General features: G+C 45.5%; 1 protein-coding gene across 1 annotated transcript in view; it reads right to left on the bottom strand.

Annotated features, from left to right (window-relative positions):
- The window catches only part of PTPRJ (protein tyrosine phosphatase receptor type J), a 200,086-nt gene that overhangs the window by 26,467 nt on the left and 161,613 nt on the right, over positions 1–12,006 (bottom strand). The window contains exons 9-12 of the mRNA XM_074401475.1: positions 8,551–8,808; positions 6,938–7,213; positions 4,468–4,758; positions 1,270–1,401 (exon numbers count right to left, since the gene is read on the bottom strand). Coding sequence (XP_074257576.1) covers positions 1,270–1,401; positions 4,468–4,758; positions 6,938–7,213; positions 8,551–8,808 — 957 coding nt within the window. The remainder of the gene's footprint in view (positions 1–1,269; positions 1,402–4,467; positions 4,759–6,937; positions 7,214–8,550; positions 8,809–12,006) is intronic.

Raw genomic sequence — 12,006 nt, 5'->3', positions numbered from 1 at the left:
TTGAAATTTTGCCATAGGTTATGGCACCAGCAAATTTCTACTCTCCCAGATTCCCAAGCCCCTGACAGTATGATTGGTCTCTACCCTCCTCGAAGAGATAAGGACAGCACCACAGGGGAGAGAGTGGGCAGAAAAAACACTGCATTATTCATGCATAAACAATCCCCCACAGAGGCTCACGTCTGTAGTCTAGTCGCAGCACTTTGAGAGGCCAAGGTGGGAGGATCACTTGAGCCCAGGAGTTCAAGGTGAGCCTGGGCAACATGGTGAGACTTTGTCAAAAGGAGGGGAGGGGAGGAGAGGGGAGGAGAGGGGAGGAGAGGGGAGAGGAGGGGAGGGGAGGGGAGGGGAGGGGAGGGGAGGGGAGGGGAGGGGAGGGGAGGGGAGGGGAGGGGAAGGGAGGGGAGGGGAGAACACAGAGAGGATGGGAGGAAGAGAGGAAGAGAGGCAGGCAGATGGAAGAAAGGCAGGAAGGCCGACAGAAGAAAAAAGGAAGGAAGGAAGGAAGAGAGGGAGGGCGGGCAGGCCTACAATAAAACAAAACTCAGACTTTTAAATCTAGGCCTTATGCAAGCACTCACACACAGCTACCAAAAAGGCTCTCAAATTATTCCTTTCTTACCACAAAGGAATGTAACAGAGCCCTTTAAGGAAAAGCAGCCTTTAATCCACCTCTTCTCTCAGCTAAGGAGATATTCTACAAATTCCCACTAGCTAATGCAAATCCTTTTCTATTTTCTTTCGAAGGAAAATCATCCTTGGAGGATGGCATGTGTGTACGTGTGTATGTGTGAGTGAGGGAGACAGAGACAGAGATAGAGATAGAGTTGGTTAAAACTAATATTCTACCACCTAAAAGGCCATGTGATGTAAAAGAGAAGAAAAACCTAGATCACAGGTCAGCTAGTTATGGGCCACAAGCCAAACCCAGCCACCTGCCATGATAAATAACATCTAGTGGGAATGGCACCACTCATTCCTTATGTGTCTTCTGTGACTACTTGCAAACTACATTGGCAGAGTTGATTGCTTGCAACAGAGTCTATACCACCTGCAAAGCTTAAAATATTTGCAATCTGGCTCTTTCCAGAAAGTTTGTCAACCATCAGGCAAATAGCTCACCCTCCTTCTCTGTCTGAGTACATAGCACAGGTGGCAGTGAGAAGATAGGCATGTGTCTGTATCACTAATGTCCCTCAGTGGGCACAGAGAAAGCTCTGGTCACTTCATCACTCACCAGCTGTTTAACCCACGAAGGTCCCTCCTTACCTTCCCCGGTGGTAAGAATGACAGCATAGGCTTTGATGGGTCCGTGGCTGGCTTCAAACCCACTAAACTTGACCTTTACTGAATTGTGACTGACAGATGTAATATTAGGGGATTCATCTGGAGGAGGGGGATCTGAAACAAAACAAAACATGATCACCCAACACTGAAAACCAAAGCAGTACATTATTAGGTAGAGAACATGCTTCAGCAACTTCCTCAAGTTCTTACTCTGGAAACTACATGCTGGGCTCATGGAAAGCAGCAAATCCAGGAGCAAAAGGCAGGGAAGGAAACTGGTAAGGAGCAGGGATGGGAGACCCTGGGAAACCCACCCAGCTCACAATGACTCCTTCAGGGCATCCAGCCACATTCTCAGGGCAGGCACTCAGGAGCCTTGTTTAGTTTTGCTATGGTTGTTTTGAACAGTGCATGCTTTTATTTTTAACAGATTGATTGAAATATAACTAGACTACAACCAAAGAGATGAAAGACTTGTACAGTGAAAACCACAAAACACTGATAAAATAAATTAAAGACACTAATATACAAATACTTGCAAAGACATCCCATGCTCATGGATTGGAAGTCTTGATATTGTTGGAAGAATTCATACTACTCAAATCATCTACAAATTCAATGCTACCCCATCAAAATCCCAATGGCATTTTTCACAGAATATAGAAAACAATCCTAAAGTTCATATGGAACAGTGAAAGACCAGAAACAGCCAAAGGAGTCTTGAAAAAGAATAAGGCTGGAGGACTCGCACTTCCTGATTTCAAGACATATTTATTACAAAGCTGCAGTAATTAAAACAGTATGTTACAGGCATAAAGACAGACATCAACCCATAAAACAGAATACTGAGCCCAGAATTAAACTCTCATATACACAGTCAACTTATCTTCAACAAGGGTGCCAAGAAGACACAATGGGGAAAAGACAGCCTCTTCCACAAATGGTGCTGGGAAAACTGGATATCCATGAGCAGAATAATAAACTGGACCCCTCTCTTACACCAGACACAAAAATAGACTCTGAACAGGTTCAAGACTTAAACATTAGACCTAAAGCTGTACACTGTAAAATTTGTTTAAAAAAAAAAAAACACCACATCAGGGAAGAGCTTTTTGACATGGTATTTACAATGGTTGCTTGGATACCACACAAAAAGCACAGCAACAAAAGCAAAAATAGACAAACAGGATTAAATCAAACTGAAAAGGTTTTGCAGAGTTAAAGAAACCATCATTTGAGTAAGAAGGTAGTATCTTTGCATGGGGAAGATAGCCTGCCCTTGTCTTCTTCCCCAGTCTCTTCTGACTCAAGATGAGCCAGGTTCGTTATCCTGAGATCTGGGGTGGAAGAGGAGAGTGAGAAAGAGACTGTGCAGTGGAACTCTAAGTGTGGCCTTGGGAGCTGCATGGTGACACCACACGCTAACACCACTTGGCCCCAGGATCAGCTGGTTGGCTGAGAGCAAAGACAGAGCAGATGTCCAAGGAGAAGAATCAAAGATGAGGTGGGAGAGAACACATTTTCTACTGAGACCTGGCCACAGCACTGCTCCGTGTTCTTCATAAACAGTGCCCACATTTTTCCCAGAGTTGGTCTAAAAGATCACCTAGAGAAACCCAACAGATCCTCTTCCCAGAAACCAGAAAAGCCCCCACAGGACACTCCACAATGGCCTCCATGATTCTGCACCCTCCTTTTGCAAGCCAGGGTGCAGAGCCACTGTCTGAACTAACATGAAAGAAAGAAGACACTGAATTAAAGATGATCCACTCTACACACTCACTATCTATCTAAATTCATCTCACACATACAGTTTGGGTTGTTCTCATCATTTTTTCTTATTTTAAAAAAATAAATGAGATGGGATCTCACTATGTTGCCCAGGCTGGTTTCCTGGCCTCAAGCAATCCTCCCACCCGGGCCTCCCAAAGTGCTGGGATTACAGGCATGAACCACCACACCCAGGCTGTTCTTGTTATTATGTATATATTCAAGATTCAAGAAGACAGAAATCCAGACTCCAAACCACAACACAATTGTCTAAACCTGGGCGGATACCGCAGCCCCTACCCAGCCATACTCAGCGGCCGAGCCCCTGAGATGTGACCAGTTTGCATTCAGATGTACTACAAGCATATAACACAGACCAGATAGCAAAGACTCAGTACAAAAGAAGATGTAAAATTGCTCATTGATACTTTATAGAAATTACATGTTGAAATCATACTTTTAATATCCTGAGTTAAATCAAATGTTATTAATTTCAGCTATTCCTTTTTACTTTTTTTTTTAAGTTTTCCTAGAAAACTTTAAATTATATGTGAGGCTCACATTGCACATCTAGTGCCTGGTCCTGCTCTAAACTACAAGCTTCACAACCTCACAAGTGCCTGACAGCACAGGCTCTTGCATTTCCCAGCAGCTCTATGCCTTATAGCTGGCCAGAGAGGGTCAGTCCCCAGGTCCTTGCCCCAAAACTGGCAGCTGATGCTAGCTCACCCACCACCAGACCTGGAAATCCTCTCCCTCTCACTACTCTTCTCAGTCACATGCTCCAGGGGCCCTGTCACCCCTACTCACCATAGTGCCCCTCACCACAGCACACAGTAAGCCACCAACAGATGTGGGCTAAGAGATGGCTGGTGCGGTGGCTCATGTGGATAATCCCAACACTTTGAGGCCAAAGCAGGTGGATCACTTGAGGTCAGGAGTTCCAGACCAGCCTGGCCAACATGGTGAAACCTCATCTCTACTAAAAATACAAAAATTAGCCAGGTGTGATGACATGCATCTATAGTCCTTGCTACTCAGGAGGCTGAGGAACGAGAACCACTTGAACCCAGGAAGCAGCAGCCGCAGTGAGCTGAGGTCACGCCACTGCACTCCAGCCTGGGCGACAAGAGCAAGACTCCATCTCAAAAAAAAATACAAAAGAAAATATGGCACTGAGTTACACTGTAAGGAAAAGGAACTTTTTAGAATGTAAAGAATGAGTCTCTCTTATTCTGCTTTTTAGATTGATTTCTATACAATGAGAAACCAATCTATGCCAGTAAAAGCCAATATTTTAGGGGAAATAAAAAAAAAACAGACTTGTAGTCCACACTTGCAGACCCACTGGGTCAGTCTCTCCAGGAGTGACCACAGTGCCATCTGACCAGTGCCTGCCTTGCCGCCCACCTGTGATGCCAGTGGTGCAGGTGTTCTGGGTGGGGGCTGCCATCTTTCCACAGGACACGGTGGTAATGCTGATGTTATAGGAGGTAGAGAAATTCAAATACATGACTTCCGTCCTGTACTCAGTGTCATTGTCAGAGGAGCAGCTCTCCAGCTGGGTCGCATTGTCCCAGGCTCCACTGCTGACTTCCAGCTCAAAGCCTGCATTGGCACCAGGAGGGCAAGTCCATCTGAGAACCAGGGCTGGCTCTTTGGGGACCACTTCGCAGTCGAAGGAGGCCACAGATGCCGGATCTGCAAAGCAAGCACAGCACAGCATGAGATTCCAGGACTTTTGCCTTTGCGAACACAGAAATAGGGAATAGCAGAATCCTGGCGATGAGGAGGTGGTGGGTGATATGGCGCAGGGCTGACCCTGAATTGGGCAACACCAAACTGTGTGACCGTGGGTCAGTCACCAAAGTGCTCTGAGTCTCAGCTGCAGGACTCTGAGAACTGAATTAACAATGGTGTCAGGCACCAAGCAAGATGTCTGTAAGAGACCAGGGCTGCATGAGAGGCACCACATGATCCTGTGAGAGGCAGCAACCTCGTGTGCACCATCTCATCATGAGGCCCTCCTGATGCTCCTTCTGAGACAGGTGAGGCCCATACTGTCCCATCTGCAGGTAAATCCACCGAGGCTCAGAGAGGTGAAGTCACTGGCCAATGACATGGCAGGTGGTGAAGCCAAAACCAGTCTCCAGGTTTTCTAAGTCCAAGTTCAAGACACTCTACTCACATAACATAACTGTATCATCAGTGATAAATGGTATCGGTTTCCTCATCTTCAAAATGGAATATTTGTCTCTATCTATCTGAAGACCAAAAGATTTTTGTTGAGGACTAACATCAAACTGACGTAAATGGAAAGTTCCATATTAAAACTGGGGGCGAGTATTACTATTAATCGAATGTCATAGAAGTTTAGAGCAGGAGAAGCTCTACGAGGGCACCTAGTGAAACTCCCACATTCTCCACCCAAGGCCTGGAAAGGTAACCTGAACACTACACCTACTTTTTTTTTGAGATGGAATCTTGCTCTGTTGCCCAGGCTGGAGTGCTGTGGCATGATCTCAGCTCACTGCAACCTCCACTTCCCAGGTTCAAGCAATTCTCTGCCTCAGCCTCCTGAGTACCTGGGATTACAGGTGCCCACCACCATGCCTGGCTAATTTTTGTATTTTTAGTAGAGGCAGGATTTCACCGTCTTGGCCAGGCTGGTCTTGAACTCCTGACCACCCGCCTCAGCCTCCCAGAATGCTGGGATTACAGGCGTGAGCCACCACACCCAGTCTGCACCTATTTTTACAGCTCCTGTTCCACTCACACCTAGTCATAAATGCTTGGATGCAGATTTTCTCTCGCTATAGGCTACAAATAACGAAATCTAAGATAAATACCAGCAATGGAAGCCACCCAAATATCAAAGATGGGTGTCTAGACCAGGTGGGATGCAGCAGAGGTGACCCAAAGCTGTAGGGATTTCTGTGGCCACCCCACTGACTACTGAAAGGCCAGAGGCCATCAAGGCCGGAGCTCCTACACTACCAAGAAGGCTGATCCCATGAGACCGCCACTTCCAAATCAGCCTGAACATATGTGAATGGCCTGGGATAAAAAAGGAAGAGATAGGAGCGAGGTGGGCAGAAAATGAGTGCCCCACAGGTACTGAGTGATAAAGGTGCCACAGTCAGCACTGTAAGCAGAAGTGCCCACCACAGTCTGCAAAGCCTTCCCTGGGCTGTCCCAAATGCATCCTCAATGACACACAGGGCTCTTTTCTTTATCACACATTTGGAGTTGTGAGATAGGTGAGGATCAAGAAGGATGCAAAGGCTGAGCATCATTTCAACAACAACCTTTCCGTCTTCCCCAGTGCAAAAGACAAACCAAAACCTGCAAAGCCAGACATCACCCACATCCTGGCCCAGCCCCACTCAGGCCCTGCCTCCCACCTACACCCTCCTGTTCCCATGGGTCCACTCCTCCCACGCTTACCTCCTGCTCTTCCTCCAGCCTCCAGGACATGGTGGTGATGCTGCACAGGCCTCTGCCTATAATGCTCTCATGCCCTGATATCCACATGGCTGCTCCTTCCCTTCATTCAGATCTTTGCTCAAAAGTCACCTTATCATTGAGGCCTTTCCTGAGCACCCTAAATAAACATCCCACTTCCTCCTTCTAAAATAAAAGTTCCAAGAAGGCAAGGACTTGACTGTCTGGCATGTAGTATATGCTCAATAAATATTTATTGACTGCAGAAGTGATGAGGGCACCGAGACAGCACCAATAAGCTAACGGGATGCCTCGGAAAGCTCAACATCCATCACTGCACATCACAAAAACCAAACAAACTACAGACTGTGGAGGACCGACCTGCAAAGTCAGCACCACTCAGGGAGGAGTCCAAGAGGCAGAGCGCTACGCTCACCTGTACAGAATGACTTCCTGCCAGGTTCCAGTGACTCCATCACGCCCCCTACTCGAGCAAAGATCTCCACTGTGTATGATGAACCAGGCGTTAATTCAGTGACTGTGGCTTCAGTCATTCCAACGTCCGTGACTAGTGTTTCGTTGCTGGCATCTCCAAACTTCACAATAAGAAGGCGGTAGGAGTATGTGGGAGAGGCGCCATCAAGGTTCTGCCAACGTAAAGTCGCTGCTGTGGTGTTGGTGCTTACGTCAATGTTGGACACATTGCTGGGCCCTTGATTTTTTTTAAAAAAAAAAAGAGGAAATTCATGTAAAAGCACAGATTAGCTAGAATTCCAGGACGATTTTATTTACTACACCCAAAAATAGACTGGCTCGTTTTAGAAAGAATGAATAAAGCTAGTATTTGCTGGCTCAAAAGATTGAAAACTGCGCAAAAACACATGAAGAAAATAATTATACAGATTAAATCTCCAAAGAAGTTTAATTTACACTTCTTTTAATATTTCAAATTTATTTCAAATATATTTTTAACATAAAATTTCTAATCTGGTTTTTTTTTTTTTTTTTTGGTTTTTTTTTGAGACGGAGTTTCGCTCTTGTTGCCCAGGCTGGAGTGCAATGGCGCATTCTCGGCTCACCGCAACCTCCACCTCCTGGGTTCAGGCAATTCTCCTGTCTCAGCCTCCCTAGCAGCTGGGATTACAGGCATGTGCCACCACGTCTGGCTAATTTTTTGCATTTTTTTTTTAGTAGAAACAGGGTTTCACCATGTTGGCCAAGATGGTCTCGATCTCTTGACCTCGTGATCCACCCTCCTCGGCCTCCCAAAGTGCTGGGATTACAGGCGTGAGCCACCGCATCCGGCCTTCTAATCTGTTTTTTAAATCTAATAGATGAGGCCAGGCACAGTGACTCACGCCTGTAATCCCAGCACTTTGGGAGGCTGAGGTGGGCAGATCACCTGAGGTCAGGAGTTCAAAACCAGCCTGACCAACATGGAGAAACTCCATCTCTACTAAAAAAAAATACAAAAATTAACCAGGCATGATGGCGCATGCCTGTAATCCCAGCTACTTGGGAGATGGTGTTGCAGTGAGTCAAGATTGCACCATTGCACTCCAGCCTGGGCAACGAGAGCAAAGCTCCATCTAAAAAAATCAATAAATAAACAAAAAATAAATCTAATAGATAAAAGAGAAAATATACTAAAAGCATATTCCAGACTAACATCTTCACCATGTATTTAATTCAGATATTAGCAAAACACCTCCCTCATTGTTGCAGGCAAAGCTTCTCATCTGGGCAGTATCTGCCAATGCCAACATGACAAGGTGACCCTTCTTTACTCTGTATCCTCTAGGAATGACAAGCACATTCCTAAGGAATCACTTCCTGCTTCTAATGACAATTCTAAATTCACATGGCTTGAAGACCAGTGCCTCATAGGGACAGCAGAATCATTGCTAAGACCAGTGTTTTCAACTTCAGCAGTTTCAGGGTCAACCTGGATCCTAGAAGCACACTGGCCATCATGTCACCAGTGCTTCCTCCAAGAGATGGTCAGAGAGGCTGCTCCTTAGAAGGGCTTACTGTTCCTAAGAGACTTACGTGTGTACCGTGCAATGGAGGTGGAGTGTCCCCGGACGTGCTCCACTTCTGGAAAGATGGTGATGTTATATAAGGTGCCCGGGATCAGGCCCTGGAGAGTGACCGTTTTGTCAGACGTGTTTGTGGGGTTAGAGCCATGCTGGGGCTCTATGACTAAATGGTAGACATACTCAGAAGCATTGTCTGGGTTCTGCCATTCCAGCTCCATCTCCGTGGTGGTGACGTCGACCACGCGGATGTCAGACACTGCGCTGGGAGCTGCTCAGAAGAAAGAAAGAAGGGAAACCAGTTACTGACTATCATGAGCCTAGCTTCGTCTCCAAGTGCTGGCAAGAGAACCTGCTCTTTTGCCATCAGACTTTAAAATGAGTTCACAAAAGGCACACTCCAAAATCTAGCTGAGAAATGCACACACTCAGTGCTCTCAAGAATTTTAGCTCTTCTACGATGCAGACGAACTTGCTTGTTCATCTTACCAGTTCTCCAGTTTTTTGTTTTTGTCATAAAAATGAGCTGCTAGGCCGGGTGCAGTGGCTCACACCTGTGATTCCATCACTTTGAGAGGCCAAGGTGGGTGGATCACTTGAGGTCAAAAGTGTGAGACCCGTCTCTACTAAAAATACAAAAATTAGCTGGGCGTGGTAATGTACACCTGTAATCCCAGCTACTTGGGAGGCTGAGGCACGAGAATCACTTGAACCACAAAGGCAGAGGTTGCAGTGAGCCAAGATCATACCACTGCACTCGAGCCTGGGCAACAGAGCTAGACTCCGTCTCAAAAAAAAAAAAAAAAAAAAAAAGCTCTTCAAGGGGGTCTTCTGAAGTGGAAATCACATTCAGTTTCTTGATCTGAGTGCTGGTAATGAGATGTGTTCAGTTTGTAAAAGTTCATGAAGCTACGCACTGAGGATACGTCCCTTTTTAGTATGCATATTGTATCTCAATAAAGAGGTTTCTTTTGTTTTTTTAATCCTTCACTCAGAAGGAAACATCTTCCCATGACACAGCCTGACATGCCGAAGAGGAAAACTGAAATGGTGAGCTGACCTTTCCTAAGGTGAAGCATTTGAGGACAGGTGAGGAGGGGAAGAAAACAGGCACCCTCTGCCCTCAGACCAATCAGAAGTGGGGTCCCCACAGGGGCCCGCCCTCCGATCCTCCCCCACGCTGCACACTCAGCCATGGCACCATGGATGCCTCCATCAAGGCTAGGAAGTAACAGCAGAGGCAGGGCCTCTTTTCTCCTGTGGCTTTCAACCCCGTCTCTCTTCACCTGGCAGTGAAGGTCAGCTCCAGGGAGAGGAAATGCGCAGGTTGGGGACAAAAAAGGGAAATGCTTTCACTGCAAACACCTTGGCTTTAAAAAAAAAAAAAAAAAAAAAATGTGCCATGTACATGTACTGTCTACTCCAAAATTAATTTTTTTAAAAAAAAATTTTTAGCCGGGCGCGGTGGCTCAAGCCTGTAATCCCAGCACTTTGGGAGGCCGAGGCGGGTGGATCACGAGGTCGAGAGATTGAGACCATCCTGGTCAACATAGTGAAACCCCGTCTCTACTAAAAATACAAAAAACTAGCTGGGCATGGTGGCACGTGCCTGTAATCCCAGCTACTTAGGAGGCTGAGGCAGGAGAATTGCCTGAGCCCAGGAGGCGGAGGTTGCGGTGAGCCGAGATCGCGCCATTGCACTCCAGCCTGGGTAACAAGAGTGAAACTCCGTCTCAAAAAAAAAAAAAAAATGTTTTAATGGGTTCTTAAAGAGAAGCCGCCAGGAGGAGCCTTTGTTTCCTACTAGAAGATTCCTGATATCAAAGAGATTCCACAGACAAAAGACCATCAAAGACAGTGTTTGCCTATAAACATAAAAAACAGCCAGGCACAGTGGCTCACGCCTGTAATCCCAACACCCTGGAAGGCCGAGGCAGGCAGATCATGAGGTCAGGAGATCGAGACCATCCTGGCCAACATGGTGAAACCCCGTCTCTACTAAAAATACAAAAATTAGCCGGGCGTGGTGGCACACACCTGTAATCCCAGCTATTCAGGAGGCTGAGGCAGGAGAATTGCTTGAATCAAGGAGTTGGAGGTTGCAGTGAGCCGAGATGACACCACTACACTCCAGCCTGGGCAACAGAGTGAGACTCCTTCTCCAAAAAATAAGTAAATAAATAAATAAATAAATATAAAAAAACTAGAAACAACCTATATCTTCAATAACATGGGAGGGCTGTGGGCATTGTGATCTGGCGGCATGATGAAACAGTCTGCAGCCACTAAAAACATGAAGACCACACTAACTATGGGGGGAAGTTGTGGTATAGACTGAGTAAAAAAAGATTCAAATACAAAATAAAAGTATTTGTGTAACAATCACAACAATGCAAGCAAAATGTATGACTGTGGACACAGAGAGAAAAGGCATTCAGCTGGGTTAGAAGAGTGGAGAGATTTGTTTCTTTTCCTTTTTATTGCGGTAAAACAGACATACCATAATATTCGTCATCTTAACCATGTGTCAGTGTACAGTTCAGTGGTATAAACATTTACAGTGTTGTATAACCATCGCCACTATCTGTACCCAAAACACTGTCATCATCCCCAGCATAAACTGTAGCCATCAAACAATAATGCCCACTCTCTCTTCTGCACTGCCCCCGGTAACCTCTATTCTACTTTCTGTAGAATATGAAGTTGTCTAATCTAGATACTTATGTAAGTGCAATCATACAGTATTTGTCTTTCTGTATCTGGCTTATTTCACTTAGTATAATGTCCTCAAGATCTATCCATGTTGTACCATAAATCAAAATTTCTTTTTTATGGCTGAATAATATTCTGTTGCATGGATGTTCCACGTTTTGTCTATCCGTTCATTTGTTGATGGGCTCTTGGGTCCACCTTTGGGCTCCTGTGAACAGTGCTACCACTATGAACATGGGTGTACAAGTAACTTCAAGGCGCTGCTTTGGATTCTTTTGGAGATATACATAGGACTGGAATTACTGGATCATACGGTATTCATTTTTTTCGAAGTTGCTTTTAATGCTATTAAGCTGACATTTTCAAATAATAAAGGTTATTCAATAATATAAAGGTAACTCCTAAGAGTTTAGATCTTATTGTAGGCCTTCTTGACTTTCATTCAATGGGACCACTGAATGAAATGGGTCCTTTCAGACAATGGAATTCCAGGCAGATGCTAAAATTACCCTGCAGAAATATTGATATGAAGAGGAAAGAATATTCATAGTAAACTATAGTAAAACAGATACCTTCTCCTCACTAATACTAAACTTTACTGCTGTACCACATCGAAGTGTCAGTCTACATGGTGGTTGAGTGCTTGGCCTTAGACACCAGACACAGGTCAGTTTGCCACCTTGTCGCTCTGGGCCAGTTACTTAAGTTCACAGAGCCTCCGTTTCCTACCCTGTAAGACAGAGATGATAATACCTAC

The sequence above is a fragment of the Saimiri boliviensis genome, chromosome 6, assembly GCF_048565385.1.
Source record: "Saimiri boliviensis isolate mSaiBol1 chromosome 6, mSaiBol1.pri, whole genome shotgun sequence".
Lineage (NCBI taxonomy): Eukaryota > Metazoa > Chordata > Mammalia > Primates > Cebidae > Saimiri > Saimiri boliviensis.
This window is presented reverse-complemented; position numbering and strand designations above follow the sequence as displayed.